Genomic DNA, 17001 nt, shown 5'->3' on the forward strand with positions numbered 1-17001 from the left:
GCCCGGTGCGCGTGACCCCCCCAGCCCCCCCCTAGTTATGGCCCAGCTACAAGACACTTGGGGGCAGATGTATTAAGCCTTACCAAGAAATAAATGCAAAGGTGATAAAGAGCGATAAACGTTGAGCCAATCAGCTCCTTACTGACTTTTTTTAAACACAGCCTCTAACATGGCAGTTAGCAGGTGATTGGCTGGACATTTATCTCTCCTTATCACACTTGGATTTATCTCTTGTTAAGGCTTAATACCTCTGGGGGCTTGTTACTTATTGGGTGCAGATCTCAGCTATTAACTTCAATATATTTCTATTGTGTGCTGCGATTTGTAGAATTTTGTGCACTATACATGAAGTCACACTTCCAGTCGCAGGGTCAAATATAATGCCACCCAGGTTGGGCGGCTGTGCAGAATGCTGGCTGAACTCAGACTTTGCATTTGTGCAATCATATGAGTGCAAGTGTATGGAAAACCATCAACTCGCAAGCTAGGGAGCGGATTCAAGAGCTGGGGGGCGGACGTTCGGCGGGGCTGCATTTACCTCTCAATCAGGTATGACATGGGGAGGTGGATGGAAGCTTACTAGAAGTTAGTAGTGGCGCTCTGACAGGGGCTGTTCCACTAGCAGCTACTAGAGATGGGACATCCTTTGATAAAGCTGTTCTGATACGACGAAACGCATCAGAGGTTTGCCCCCCCAGCCATCTCCCTAGCCATTGCCACAATGTCATCCTCCCCCTCTCCTTCCATCTGTGCTAATGCAAAGGGGCTTACATAGGGGAGAATTGCTGAGCGTTCTGAGCGATGCTAGATCGCTCAGTAAGATCAATCAGCGCACATCAGTGTGTCAGCGCTGTGTGCTGAGGGATGTGTCAGGGCCAGTGTTCTTAGGTGAGAACAGTGGCCCTGTCCAGCGATTAAATAGATTTATCCAGCATGCTGGATATTAAGAAATAGCATGGAGGGGGAGTGTTGTTTTACTGCTTAAGGCACCCATATTGCTCCTGCTGCAGTGGAATCCCTGAGGCCTTCCTTACCAAGATTTAAGAAGCAGACCATAGAATACATGAAGTACATGCTTCTTGCTTAATTTAATGCCTGCCTCCAGTAATATTCATTTACAAAGGCTGAGGAACAGGGGAAAGTCTTCCTTTATATGTGTTGTACACCTTAATATCCTGACTCTATAGCGCTTCCTACTGGCTTGCTTCTTTACGGAGGTGAAGCGGTGCCAACAAGATGTATGGCGGTTTACCACTAATCCCACGGTTACCTACTTTTACTCTCTCTTCTCTGGGATAAGAATGGAGAGAAGACTGTCAGCAGAACTGCGGGGACGAGGCCTGATATCGGCGTCATCAAGCCCCCCCGTCCAGCAAATACCGGGATTCGCAGGTCTCCGATGAGGGGGCGGGGCTAAAATGATGCATCTGGGTATTTAAACAACAGGACGAGGGTGAATCAGTGGGCGCGGGGGAAACTGGGAGGTTTTCCCACCTTTCCGGGTGGCCGGGAGGGGGACACGATTTTCGGGAGGGTAGGCAACCCTGACTAATCCCCTTACACCTTATAATACATCTACTGTACCCCAAGTTTACAAATCAAACATCTCCCTTATGTTACAAATCAAACATTTACCTTATGTTCCAAGTACAAAAGACGCATAAAGAAAGCATAGCGGAAAAAAGTAAAGTATCTGTTAGTTATTTCTTTATTTGTTTATTGATCCATTTCACATATTCTTTGGTGAGACGAGTGTAGACATCTGCTCCATTGGGAGTTCCACATAAGATTGATCCAAAAGAAATGATACCTTTTTGGAATCCTCCACAAATTAGCGGCCCTCCAACATCACCCTGGAATGAGCAGATTCTTATTAGTCACTAATATATTTGATTACGCTGCCAATGTTTATAGTCTGATGCAGAAGTATGGCACCCCCGGTCAGCCTGCATATTTCTGTAAGGCCTCCCAACTGTCCAGAATTTGGCAGGACAGTCCCATTTACTTGGGACTGTCCATATGTCAGACCCACGGGCAGCAGTGTCTCGCAGTGGGGTTGGGCAGTTGAGAGCCCTTCTATCACTCGCTGCTCTGCTCAGCAGAGCAGTAGTGTATAGATGCTGTGCAAATGCACACAGCATCTATACAACGAGAGAGAGAGAGGTACAGAGATCATTCTAGCAGCTCTTGGCACTGTCCATGTCCCCCCCAGTGATAAGAACAGGGGTGTGGCCTCGTTGCAATAGTCATTATCATGACCATGCCCCTAGCTATGAGGCCACACCCACAAATATTGGACCCTCTTCAGGGCTTCCAAAAGTAGTAAGGTACGAGGGAAATTTATCATATAAAATTGCCCAGAAATGTATTACTGCAGAAGGGGCCGCAGTCAATGTTCCCTCTAATTTTATGAAGGCTGTGTGCCGCAAAGATATAGGTTGTGCAACTTTGGAAAGAAATTAAAAAATTTGTGCGTCACATAACGGTATAAGCAGGGCTATTTTTCAGCAGGCTCCAGCAGGAACTGAGGCCCTTATTCTAGTTCACTCTTTCTGACAAAATCCTTCTTAGATGGACAAAACCATGTGCACTGCAGGTGGGGCAGGTGTTACTTGTGCAAAAATAGCTGAAAAATAGCCCTGGGTATAAAGATCAGATGTGCAGGGGACCCAATCCTGACAGATCCTGGCAACCAAGGGCAGGCTTACAGGCTGACAGACAGCCATATTGTTATACACAGTATCACTATCCGGGGCCGCCAAAAAAAAATGACTACACTAAAATTACTGTGCGCTCTGTTGTAATGTCTGTGCGCGTGCTCGGCGAGTTGTGTGCATGCGCACAGCTTAGAGGGAACACTGGCCACAGTGTAACTGTATTTGGGTAAATTAATAGCAGTACATAGACACCTTGACAGCGGTCAGATTGTATACACCGTTGCAATTCTGAAGTTTATAAAGCAAATATTTTAAATATCTCAACACTACTTTTATGAGGAACAACCATAAGTAATTGCTCAGTTATATTATCTTAGCAAATACTAGTTGGGGCTTCAGAGGGGAGTGGCATGGTGAGCTCTGTAATCGCAGATCCACCCCCAACACTATGCAGTGCCACTATTGGTGGAATCGTGCAGCTGTGGGCAGGGCCATGATGACACATTTAGCTTTGACTGGAATCATCAATCCCCAAACATTTCAGCCTGTGTGCAGACTTTCCTCAGGGATTGTGCTTTTAGCTTTCAACTTAAAATGTGCGATCTCTGCAATAATATATGCTGCTTATCCTGCCCCAACTACAATCTATCTCCAATGCCTGTCTGGAACATACCACAATATTTTTTTTTTTTCTGTTTCCATTTCTGTTTGCAGTTTATGGCTGGCTCTCCCTTGCATAGAGAGACATCAAATATGTCACTCATTAGGTGATAATGATGTTTAAGACAAGTTATAACACATGTCTTGATCTGATACTCACATTACAAAATCCCCTAGCTGCTTCTTTCCCGCTGGTACACATCATGTCCTTAGTGATCCTCACTGTTGGCTTCCACTGTGCGGCACATGTCTTCCTGTCCAGGACAGCCACCTTGGCCTCCATTAGCTTGTCTGTGGTGCCAGGCTTCTTGTTGTCCGTCCTCCCCCATCCAATTATATCGCAGACACTGCCGGGCTTAGCATCGGTGAATCTCTCAGGAAACTGGACATTTTTCACAGTTTTCGTTAAGTTTGCTTTACCCGACAGCTTTAAAAATAAAAGCAAAGTTACATTAGGTCATTTCTCTAACGCTACAATGTCATTGCTACATTTCATGTGGGTGGCTCGAATTTAGCGGCATATTGTGAAAATATACGATCATTTATAGACCTCCCTTCCATGCATCTGTTGCTATGTACAAAGAGGTGAAACAATCATTATTGGAGGCTTTCCTGTAATTCCAAGTACGTTTCATTATTACTATGTGGCCAACTGTGAGTATTCATTGTTTAGAGTTATGAGCATACATTTGCAGAACAGAAGTAAGAGCGGATGAATGTATGCAATTGATATCTGCTTTTTATTATTTTCTAAAAGTAGATTTACTTATATTATGTTGCTGTAAGCCTCTGAGCTTGAGAGGATTGTTAGGTTTTGACCATTTTTAGCTATATGGCGTCAGCAGGGATGGCGGAACCCGCTCAGCAAAGTACGATGCTCTCCAAACTCTGCAAACCTCTGATCTTCCTGCCGGCTGCCACTGCACCTGGCACACATGTGGTACCCGGCAGTCGAGGGTACCCCTTTTGTTTGCCCTTTTTTGTACTTTGCATTGGTGGTCAGTGCTGCCCTTTTCAAACATGGTGGCCTGATGCACGGGGCTCGGGGGGTTGCTAGCTTTTGTGAATCAACCAGAATAACCGCCAATATGTGGGCACTACTACTTTGGGTATTATGTGTATAAAAGGTGCTACTACTGTGGGCATTATATGTATAAGCACCACTACTACTGTGGGCACTACTACAGGCATTATGTGTGAAAGCAGCGCTGCTACTGCAGGATTATTTGTATAAGTGCTGCTACTACTCACTACTGGGGGCATTATGTGTATAAGTGCTTCTACTACTCACTACTGGGGGCATTATTTATTTTATTTACAGTTTCTTATATAGCGCAGCAGATTCCGTTGCGCTTTACAATAGTAGACAGTGATAAAACAAACTGGGTAACAACAGACTGACTTGGAGGTAAGAGGACCCTGCTGCAAGCTTACAATCTATAGGGATATAGGAGGGAAACACAAGGACAGGGAAGCTATATAATACATAAGTGCCTCAGAGGGTTATGCATGTAGAACTTAAATATGATAGGCTTGCCTGAAGAGGTGAGTTTTCAGGGAACGCTTGAAAGTTTGGAGGCTAGTGGAGAGTCTTATTGTGCATGGAAGGGCATTCCATAGGATGGGAGCAGCCCGATGAAAGTCCTGTAAGAGTGAATGGGAGCTAGTGATCCGTGCAGAAGAGAGACGCAGATCTTGTGCAGAGCGGAGTGGTCGAAATGGGAGATATTTTGTGATAAGTAGAGAGATATTTGCTGGTGCAGTATGGTTAATAGCTTTATATGCTAGTAGAAGGGTTTTATTTTGAATACGGTGAGATACAGGTAATCAATGGAGGGACTGGCAGAGCGGATCAGCAGAAGATGAGCGTCTTGCAAGGAAGATCAGCCTAGCAGCAGCATTTAAAATGGACTGTAGTGGTGAGAGTCTGTTCTTGGGAAGACCAGTTAGGAGACTATTGCAATAATCAATGCGGGATATAATGAGTGCATGGATAAGAGATTTAGTAGTGTCTTGTGTGAGATACGGTCGTATTTTGGATACGTTTTTTAGATGCATGTAACATGATTTGGAGACAGATTGAATGTGGGGAAGAAAGGACAGGTCAGAGTTGAGGATGACCCCTAAGCAACAAGCTTGTGGGGTAGGGTAGATTATCGAGTTGTCAACAGTGATGGAGATATCAGGATGGTAACTGTTCTTAGTTGGCGGGAATATAAGTAATTCTGTTTTGGAAATATTGAGTTTCAGCTGGCGAAAAGACATCCAAAATGAGATGGCAGAGAGACATTCAGAGACTCTGCCCAAAACCACTGGTGACAACTCTGGGGTTGATAGATAGATTTGAGTATTATCTGCATATAAGTGATACTGAAATCCGAAAGAGCTGATTAGTTTGCCAAGAGAGGAGGTATAGATGGAGAAAAGCAGAGGACCTAAGACTGAGCCTTGCGGAACTCCGACTGACAGAGGTAGTGAAGAGGAAGTAGAGTCAGAGAAGCGAACACTGAAAGAGTGATCAGATAGGTAAGATGTGAACCAGGAAAGGGCTGTATCATTAAGACCTAGGGAGTGTAGTGTTTGTAAAAGAAGAGTGTGATCCACAGTGTCAAACGCAGCAGAAAGATCTAGAAGATAAAGTAGTGAGTAATGGCCTTTAGACTTAGCAGTTACCAGCAGAGGAGTAGCTAGGTGACATTGTGCCCGGAGCAGCAGTATGTTTCGGCGCCCCCCCCTTCCCATTAATTTTCCTTCTTATAGTAATGCACCTTACACATGATGCCACACAAATTTTAATGCCCATTATAGAATATGCCACATCGTAGTGCTCATTACACATTTTGACCTACACCGTAATGCCTAGTAGACATTATGCCACATACCATAATGCTTAAGTAACTGCATGCCACATGCCGTAATGCACATTGCACATGAGGGAGCACAAGAGGGAGAAAAAGAGAAGAGAGAGGGAGGGGAAAAAGAGGAGAGCGAGGAAGCGCAGGGGAGAGAGGAAGGTAAAAAAAAAAAAAAGGACAGCAAGGGAGAGCAGGGCATAGAGAGTAAGGGAGCACATGAGGGAGGGGATCAGGAGAGGAGAAAGAGGGGGTGGGTTGGGGGGGGATGGGGGTGGAGGAGCACTGGGGAGAAGGAGAGAGAGAGCAGAGGAGTGCAGGAAAGGGAGGGGGACCATGGGGGGTGGGGGATGACTGGAGAGACAGGGAGGAGGGGGAAAGAAAAGAGAGGCAAATGGGAAAGCCAGGCTGTACTTCCTAATTTTCCATTTCCGCACCACTGCTCCGCCCCTCTGCCTGAAAGTATAAGTTATTCACCAAGAGATGTCCTTACCAGCACCTGAGAAGTCCCACTCCTTGCTGCTGCTGCCGTGTCTCCTGCTCTCACACTGCAGGGCCTCTGTTCTCCCGTGTACAGGAGCCGTCGCCGGGCCTACTCTCCCACATAGATGCAGCGCCGCCGGGACTCCTGCTCCTCCCGTACATAGATGCAGCTTCCAGGTCTCTGCTCCTCTGCATGCAGGTGCCGCCACTGGTCCTTCTTCTCTGCACACAGGCGCCACTTGTCCTTCCAGTGACACATGCAGGATTTTGAAAGGGGTAAATAAGTGGTTTCAGAACCAATAATAACTGCCCCCACCCCCATAGATAGCTAGAATAACCCCTCATAGAAGGCATAGCCCCTCCATAGTAAGACAGCATAGCCCCCCATAGTCAGCATAGCCCCACATAGTCAACACAGCCCCCCATACACACCATAGCTAGTCCCACATCGTCAACATAGCCCCACCACAGTTAGATAGCAGAAATCCCCATGTAGACAGCACAGCCCCCATACACAGCACAGCCCCTAATGCACACCATAGCCCCACCATAGTTAGATAGCAGAACCCCCCATAGTCAGAAGAGCCCTCATATAGACAGCACAGCCTCCCCATACACAGCACAGCCCCCCATACACACCATAGCCCCACCATAGTTAGACAGCAGAGCCCCCCCATAGTCAGAACAGCCCCACATAGTCAACACAGCCCCCCCATACACACCATAGCTAGTCCCACATCGTCATCATAGCCCCACCACAGTTAGATAGCAGAAATCCCCATGTAGACAGCACAGCCCCCATACACAGCACAGCCCCTAATGCACACCATAGCCCCACCATAGTTAGATAGCAGAACCCCCCCATAGTCAGAAGAGCCCTCATATAGACAGCACAGCCTCCCCATACACACCATAGCCCCACCATAGTTAGACAGCAGAGCCCCCCATAGTCAGAACAGCCCTCCCATAGATAGACAGCACAGCCACCCATAGACAACAGAACCCCCCATAGACAGCATAGCCCCACATAGACAGCAGAACCCCCCCCCCCCATAGTCAGAACAGCCCTCCCATAGACAGCACAGCCCCCCATACACAGCACAGCCCCACCATAGTTAGACAGCACTAACACCCCCCCCCCCCCCACACACACCATAATCAGCATAGCCCCTCAGACAGAACACCCCCCAATCGGAGACCGCCTCAAGCACAGTCCCCCCTCCCCCATAGGCAGCAGACATCACAAGGATCCTCTCCAGCCTTCCACTGTTCCACACACACAGTCTGCAGACTTTGCAGGCACAAGCCTGGCCAGTGTGCAGATTCAATCATCCCAGAACCACTGGCAGCCCCTGCCCCCCTACTCACTTTGTAAATAGAGTAGCCCTGGTGCCCATGTGCTCCTCCGTAGGTCTCTCCCCTCTCAGGCTGTATGTTATGTCGTCATCGTTGGCCTGAGGAGCTGCTCCCCCTGCCTGCCAGCGGCTGCATCTACATGTCACACAGAGAGGCAGACAGCAGCCGCAGCAGCAGCAGCAGCAGGGAGGAAGAGGGAGACGGGACGGAGACAGAGGCTCTGCGCCTCTGCTATAGATTGCCGGGCGACATCCAGAGGGTGGCCCGGCGGGCAGCGAGTGTAGCGCCACGCTACTCCTCTGCGCCCGGAGCACACGCTCCACCGGCTCCACCCTCGCTACGCCCCTGGTTACCAGGGGCAAACGCAGGATTTTCAGAAGGGGGTTTCCAGAGGGGCAGAGCAAAGCCGGGTCAGTTAAAGTATTATAGATAGACCAAATGTATATAAATAATAATAATAATAATAATAATAATAATAATAAAATATATATACTGTATATAGTGGAGTGGGCTTATTATTCATAATTTTCTGGTAGGAGGACAGTTTGCTTGACTGCAGATATCTCCAGTTCCCGAAAATAGATTTCTTAGATTTGAATGGAATTAAAAACTAGAGAATCCCACCTACCAAATGCTATCGGGGTCTAGGGGATCAGAGTTCCGGAGGCAGAGCAATCTGCCAACGAGTATATAAAACTACATACCAGGTGTGTGGAGCTGGAGCAGTAACCAGCTACTGGAAGGCTGATATCTCTGGTTCTGGCCTACCATTAAACTGCCCTACATCTATACATACAGGATGCCAGCAATTGGGATATTGCAGTCAGTATTCTGACTGCCGGCATCCCGTTCGCTGGGATGTGAACTGCATCACGGGCATTATTATATGTATCATTGACGGGGGCCGATGTTTTCTGCGCATGTGCAGACGCAGGGTGCGTGCGGCCACAGTAAACAAAGTGTTCGCAGGGTGCACACACCCAACATTGCGGGCCGGGGGCAGGGGGGTGTGGGGTGGCAGGCCACTAGAGGCCAATCAATAGCCCAAAATACACCTTTATGTGCTAAAAGATGTCAAGACAGAAAGTGAAAGTAATTTTTGCAGGGACACTAATCAGTTTCAAACTTGCTAAATATGTAAAGTGGGAGCTGTGAAGACAGAGATCAGAGGTAGCAGCAGATAGGGACTGGGGGTTGGGTGGAGAGTTTGTGAGCTAAAAACTGTCACAGCTCAAAGTGAAAGTAAAAATGGTCACAGCTCAAAGTGAGAGTACATTGCAAGGTAAGTCATTTTGAGGGGTTTTTAAGTTTTAACTAGTATCAGTATAAAGCGTCATTGGATTCTTATTTTTACTTCAAAAATTGTTCAGTGAATTTTGAATTCTCACGAGCAGGGCCCTCCTTCCATCCCATTATTCTATTCCTCCAGTCCTACTCATATACGATGATGGAGATGTAGCAAGTGTCAATGAAATGCTCTTTGTGTCGTGGTTCTCTCTAACGTCTGCGTGTTGTAACTTATGCTGGGTACACACCAGGACGACTAGGGCCCGATCCCCTCAATCTAGATCCAATTCCGACCAATTGGATGTAGATTTTGTGCTGATTGGGCCCTTTTCTGTCCTGGTGTGGACCGATACCGATCCGATGCGCGGTCCCGCGGGTCGGTCGGTCGTTATTGAGATCCTACCTGCTGCAGGTAGGATCTCAATGACGACCATACAGCCGGGTGCGGGTCGCCATCGGATCGGACCCGCTCACGGTGCACATCGTGAGCGGGTCGTGCCCCCCCGCGTCACCGTGAGCGGGTCGGACGAGCCACTGACGACCCGCTCACGATGTGCATCGTGAGCGGGTCGTCCTGGTGTGTACCCTACATAACAGTATGTCAGGTTTACTCCATTAGAGAGTACCCTGCGTATTGCATGGGAATGCCCAGAGTTTGCATGGGAACACCCATGAAACACTGGGCGTTATTATATAAATAATATAAATAACCGGTAATAAATAAATATAGCAAAGACACACAAGTCTAGGGTAGACAAACTCCTTGAAGGAGCAACCAAACATCCCAAGCAGGTTCCACACCCTAGAACCCACACCCATACCTCCCAACTGTCACAATTTTAGAGGGACAGTCCCGATTTTCGGGTCCTGTCCCGCTGTCCCACCCGCGGCAGGCATTGTCCCGCTGCGGGGGGTGGCAGTTGGGAGACCCCCAATCTAGTAGAATAGACGCTGTGCGCATGCGCACAGCGTCTATTCTCGTATGAAAATGAGGTCGCGGCTAATTAGCATAAGCCGCGCCCTCATTTGCAGACGCCCCGCCCCCTTTTCGGCTTCGCCGCGCGAGTGTCCCTATTTCATACGGACAGAAGTTGGGAGGTATGCCCACACCAAAACAATGATTCTCTATAATGAAAAGTATTTAATTAATGTTTCCAACATCTCCATTCATTATCTAATACCACACCATTGGGTTCTATCACTTCAGCAATTGGTTATCATTGTTATATACAGTAACTAGGAGACAGACATCTCCAGCAGCTCCAGATATACCCGTATACTACCCTGACCGTGGGACCGTGGCCTGCGTTACATACACTGTTATTACTCTCCGTGACTTGGGGCCTTATTCTAGTTCACTCTTTCTGACAAACTTAGATGGACAAAACCATGTGCACTGCAGGGGGGCAGATGTAACATGTGCAGAGAGAATTAGATTTGAGTGAGTTATTTTGTTTCTGTGCAGGGAAAATACTGACTGCTTTAGTTTTACCCTGCAATATAGATCTCACTTTGAAGTAAAACCCCACCCAAATCTAACTCTCTCTGCACCAGTAACATCTGCCCCACCTGCAGTGCACATGGTTTTGTCCATCTAAGAAGGATTTTGTCAGAAAGAGTGAACTAGAATAAGGCCCTAGGTGATGTTAGGTACGCTAGAAACACACATATAAAATAATAATATTTGATATACGTTTCCTTCGAAAATATGCTTTATATTGGCAGAATACATTCTATATAGTATATATTAAAGCGAGAATTTACCTTCAATAGCTGGAGGTTGTTAATGTGTTTATCTTTGTTATATTTCGGGTGTGGAATTGCCTGTATAACTGTGAAATTCTGCCTCTGGCTATCTTTGATATTCTTTATGGAGTGAACGCCAAGGTCAACAGTTGTCCTCTTATCTCTACAAACACAAATGTAAACTGTTTAATAAATGTGTGACATCTCCTTTCCAGACCTGTGACATCACATTAGCTGCCATTAGTGTTAGTGTAGAGAAGTTAATGATTTATATCATAACAAAACAGTAACTGAACATGAAGCTAGAGCTTATACAAACCACTGGCAATATTCAGTTTCTACAGTAGTACTCTTAGGCAAATGCAGGGGGGGGGAAGGTTCTGGTTGCACTGAAACCCCCCTCCTCTTGGCAAGTGCCTTAACTTATGACAACAATAGCACTGGTATATAATATGATCAATAGAGCCGCCACAATATCATGGCAATGCCAGCGCGATCGCGGTCACACCCCCCCCCCATGCAATGCCGGTATTACATGCATTGCAGAGCGGCGGGCATGGCTACAGTGACACAATTTGCGTCATTTGGTCCCACCGAGGGGGGGGGGGGGGGTATGACAGGAGACTGGCGGCAATCTGGGGGCTGGGAGGCGGACCCATTGCCGGAGGGTAGGCAACCCTGCGTTATATCACAGTATATTACGTTCTATTGCTTAATAGATCATCTCATCATCCTACATATTCATGATTCCTTTACTAAGTAATCCATTCAGATGTGATGCCTGAAGAACTAAATATCGTTCTTCCGGCATCACATCTGCATGGGTTACTGAAAAGTAAAGGTGGTTATACTGTAGGCTTCGAATCTGCCAAAGCGGCTTAGTGAGAGGCAGAACAAAATCTCCCCAATGTGAGAATTCATCTTCATTAATGACGTTCTCTTATTACACCTAGCATAGGAGATTAGTACAGAATAATGGCTTTGCCTTTCATTTAGATATTACATTCATATATGATAACTACTGCCGGCGATATAGATGCCACACAACAGCCTGTTGATGGAGACCCCACATCCGGTCCATGACATCTCTCAAAGCCTATTTAGTTTTCTGGAGTCCTCCAAGAAGGATTAAAATAGTCATTGCTCTGAAGTAACACCAGGGCAATGTGGTGCTGTGAGGAAAAGCCGCTGCTGTGCTTGTAAAGGCCTATGATTGGTTATCGCTCACAAGTTCTGGTAACCTCATCTGATATAGACAGTGGCCATGCTGGTTTATAAACATGGAGCATAGTATGCGCATGCTCACAGTATCTATTCCCTAAGCCGAGCAGTGGGTAACAGGGGGAATGGTCCCACAACAATCTGGACAGTTGGGAGGGATGCTAGTGCTGTGTCTAGTCTACTGTACGTAGCCACAGGGCTAGCCTTAAGCTCGATGTTCCTTGTTGTTGCGTAGACAGTAGGCTGTGAATGTGCACACAACTGCGAAGGAGTTTGTGTTGACTGCTGTGGTGTCGCCTTCCATTCCTGGGTACCTGCTTCACTTGGCAAAATTAGCAGCTCCGTAGCCTAGAAAACCACAATTGCATTTAAGAACACACACGATTTAGGCCCATAGATACTGTGCCAATAAATGTTTATGAGTCTGAATAATTGTAAATAGTCATCAGCTAGTCTTGCTGTAAAGAGCTGCCGAGAACTCTGAGAGAAAATTGTTAAGTGGAAAAACACATTATTTCCTGTTCTATCTGAGCGTGTGCTTCACACCACTAACAGGAAGAGTCTCACTTCTATATAGTAACTCAGGATGTCTCACATTGGCTAATCTTATTCTCACCATTTAACAAGTAAAAATGTACAAACAGGGAACATTCTCACAGTGCCTATTTCTGCAGTGCACACATTATGGGCGCCGGGATGTACTAAGCCTTGAAAAGTGATAAAATGGAGAGTGATAAGCCACTAACCAATCAGCTCCTAACTGTCCTTTTTAATCCCAGAATGTAACATGGCAGTTAGAAGCTGTTTAGCTGTTAGTTTATCAGTCTCCATTTTATTAATTTATACTTTCAAGCTTAGTACATCAGTTGAGAGTCCCCCTGTCACCCATGAATAGACAATGTGCACATGTGCACAGCATCTATTCCTGCAGCCTGAGGGGCTGGGCTGGGGGCACGGCTAAATGCTCATAGAGCCGTTAGCTATGCCCCCATAGCGTCACGGTAATAGGCCATACCCCCTTACCAGCAGGCCATGCCCCCAAAGTTTTGGACGCTCAGCGAAGCATACCAATGTTGGGAGGTATGATCTAAACATTAGAATGTCAACATGGACAACATACAATCAATGGGATTGGCTCTGTAACCTGTGAAGATTGCAGTTTATCAAGCACCAAAGTTGTCGCCCCGCTGAATACCTTCCCCCTGGAAACATGCAAGGAGCTGTGTAACGAGAACACATCCCATTGCATGCTTTCACTGCAGGAGAAATGATTGAATGGTCGCTGACCATCGAATAATTCACCAGCTGTAGGTGATTTGGAAACCGTGGAATGTTGGTAGATCTCGAGGACCAGCTTGGCCACCACCCCTGGGATGCTGGTCCTAAGCGGCTGGAGGGGGCCTGACAATACCAGGTCAACCTTCTAAGACAGCTGCTCTGCTCTAATTCTGAGAAAAACATATTTTAACACCTATCTAGAGCTTCATATGGGGTGTGTACTGTATACCCTGTCATTTCCTTTGTGCAGAACCTGACGATTATACAGAAGCGGCAATGTGGGTTGTATACTTCATCCATGTTCTGCGGGGCTCAAGGTTATGGAGCCAGATGTAATAGCATCAGAGTTCAGCGGCTGTACGGATTGGCAGTGGAACTCTGACCTTTTTTGAAAGGTCAATTACTGTATTACTGTATTACAAGGCAACACCGTGCCTTTTAAATGATTGCCCCTTTAAAAAAAAAAAAGTCCAGTATCCGGCACGGCCACTGAACTCGGATAATATTCCATCTGGCATAGAGTCTCTCTGGGATTTAGATGGGAGTTCTATTGAAGATGGCATCATCCCATCTTCAATAGAAAGCCCTTCTTAGTAAGTAAATCCCCCCCCCCCTCTCTCTCTCTCTCTCTCTCTCTCTCTCTCTATATATATATAACATACAGACGTTGTACATTGAAAAGAAATCCAGATCACACATACAGTCCAGTACACAGAATAGCCATTAAGATGTTACTCACACTATACAGTCGGCTGATGTTAATACCCAGTTGGGTCTGATCAGGGTTCCTCCACAAAATGCTTTTCCAGCTGTTCTCACTAGAGCCATATACGGCCTGGAGTGAGGAGCCACTTCCTTCCCTCCGCTGATTTCTTCCGCATCACCTGGAAATCACATATGACTGTTGCAGGTAAATATGTACAGGAGGACTGTAATCCCTTTCAACGCCTAGAATTTATTTCCAATTGTGTACGTCAGTAAAATGTACATGGGAAATATATCCCTCCGTTTCTGAAGAGTTTTTCCAATTGTTGAGAATACATTGACGATAAGCTACTTAACAGAGCATGGAGCCTGATTCTGGTTCACCCGCAAAAGCAAAGCCTCTTTAATGGACAAAACCATGTGCACTGCTGGTGGGCAGATGTAACATGTCCCTAGAGAGTTAGATTTGGGTGGGGTTTGTACTTCAAATTGAGATCTATATTGCAGTGTAAAAATAAAGCAGTCGGTATTTACCCTGCACAGAAACAAAATAACACCCAAATCTAACTCTCTCTGCACATGTTACATCTGCCCCCCCCTGCAGTGCACATGGTTTGGTCCATTAGAGAGAGAATTTGCTTATGCAAGTGAAGTATACTGACAGTCACACAGAATATAGGCATGCTGCATATCATTTTAATCCTTAAACTGGCCATACATCAGAACGATTTCAGGCCGGAATGCACAATGTCGATGTGTCATGTGATGCAGTGTGTTTTTTTATGCACTCCGGGAGGTGTTTAGGTGTCCCTGCCCCAGTGGAGCTTACAATCTATATTCCTACCACATATACATGCACACACACAGACATTCTAGGTTTAATTTATTTGTTGGGAGCCAATTAACCTACCAGTATATTTTTGGAGTGTGGGAGGAAACCGGAGTACACAATATACAAACTCCGTGGTGGGAACCCATGCCCTCAGTGCTGTGAGGCAGTAATGTAAACTAACCATTACACCGTCCGTGCTGCTCCTAATGGCACTTGTATGTCTGAAGTAATAAATGTAATTTTGCTACTTACAATTTTGGATCAGCAATATGATTGCTACGAGCACTAGAATCCTGAGCAGGCTCATGTTGCTCGATTGTCTTCGCCTTGTAACTGATTTGAATGTATAGAACACTTGTTATGTTAATCGGAAACTTGTTTAGATGTGGTTTAGGTGTAGTGCTATAAACAGGTTACTTTCATGTTGTTTTTACTTTGACTGTTTGAGCACATGATAGGAACACCTGCTGTGTTAGTTTTGCTTCATGAACTGAATCAAATGGAAAATATACCCCATTGTGTGGTTTTATTAACACTTTAATAGAAATATAAAACTTGACAGCAGATAATAACGAGAGATGAGTTGTTCGGAATCCTTGGGATACCGTGCTCGGGTGTTCCCGCCAGTCTCAGATCTCGCTGCGAGGCCTAAAGTCATCTTCCCGACTACGAATTCTCACGGGACTTCAAGGCTATTTAAGGCACCATTTCAAAAGATCATGCTTCTGAGTGCTGCGCTCTCTGCTGTGTCAACACACTTTTCGGGCCGTTCGTTACGGGGCGGACGGGGGCGGTGACATCGCCGGATCATCGAAACATCAATCAATCAAAATGCTGGGCATTCCCATGGGTTCCCGGATGGTCCACTACCTGCAGGGAGTCTTGGACATTGCACACATAAATAGAAGTCAGTCTTCATTGACTTATATTTACAAAGACAGGAGAAATCATTCATTGGTCGGCGACCATCTAATGATTTTCCCTGCGAGTGGAGGCATGCGAGGGGATGTATTCTTGTACACATGCCCTCGTATGGTACCGAGGGGATTCGTCGGTGTGCGGGTGGGTAGGTATTCGGCCGGGCGGTGTCTCAGGTACTCGGTAAACTGCGACGTTCGCAGCATAACAAGCTAATCTGAATCAGGGCCATTGTTTGTAGTGTTTGACGCACTTTTTCAGAAGAATCTTTTTTCACGATACACATCTGTAAGCCCTGTGATAAGCGCAAGTATATATTTAATCTTTGTACTTTTTGGTGCGCTTTTTCCCAAGCATCTTTTTTTTTAGATATGCATCTTTAAGCCCTGTAATATGTGCAAATATATATTTAATCTTTGTACTGTTTGGTGTGCTTTTTTCAGAAGCATCTTTTTTTCAGAAGCATCTTTTTCATTATATGCATGTGATACACGCAAATATATATTTAAACTTTATACTGTTTGGTGCATCTTTTTCAGAAGCATCTTTCTTCATAAGCATCTTTTTCATTATATGCATGTGATACACGCAAATATATATTTAAACTTTGTACTGCTTGGTGCACTTTTTTCACACGCATCTTTTTTGATGATATGCATATGTAAACCCTTTGATACACGCAAATATATATAGATACTTTATAGGTATGGATGACAAACATTTAAGAGGAGAAAATGAAGCAAATACTAGTGCTACAGCTGCTGCCAACAGTCATGTGATACAAGTCCGTCAGCACCATCTACTAAGGCCACTGCCCAAGGGCATAAAGGGCTTAAGTCAGGGCATGTAAAATCTAAGATCAATATACTTTTTTTAATGGTAGAAGAAAAAACATCAAAGGTAAATTTAGCTACAGAGTAACATAAAATTGGAAATACTCTATGCCATTCAAAACTCGAAGTGGCAAGGATAGGCTAAAGCCTTACCATTTATTTATGACGGTTGG

At 45.8% G+C, this 17001-nt stretch overlaps 1 protein-coding gene across 1 annotated transcript; it reads right to left on the reverse strand.

Moving 5' to 3' along the window:
* Positions 1-1690: 1690 nt before the first annotated feature.
* On the reverse strand, positions 1691-15405 carry LOC146032059 (granzyme A-like). Its single transcript, XM_083158473.1, has 5 exons — positions 15330-15405; positions 14280-14424; positions 11060-11204; positions 3478-3744; positions 1691-1853 (listed from the first exon to the last, which is right to left on the reverse strand). The coding sequence occupies exons 1-5, from the start codon at positions 15382-15384 to the stop codon at positions 1701-1703; spliced, it is 765 nt and encodes a 254-aa protein (XP_083014599.1). The 5' UTR covers positions 15385-15405; the 3' UTR covers positions 1691-1700.
* Positions 15406-17001: the final 1596 nt, after the last annotated feature.

Source organism: Crinia signifera, chromosome 1, assembly GCF_055691185.1.
Source record: "Crinia signifera chromosome 1, ASM5569118v1, whole genome shotgun sequence".
NCBI lineage: Eukaryota > Metazoa > Chordata > Amphibia > Anura > Myobatrachidae > Crinia > Crinia signifera.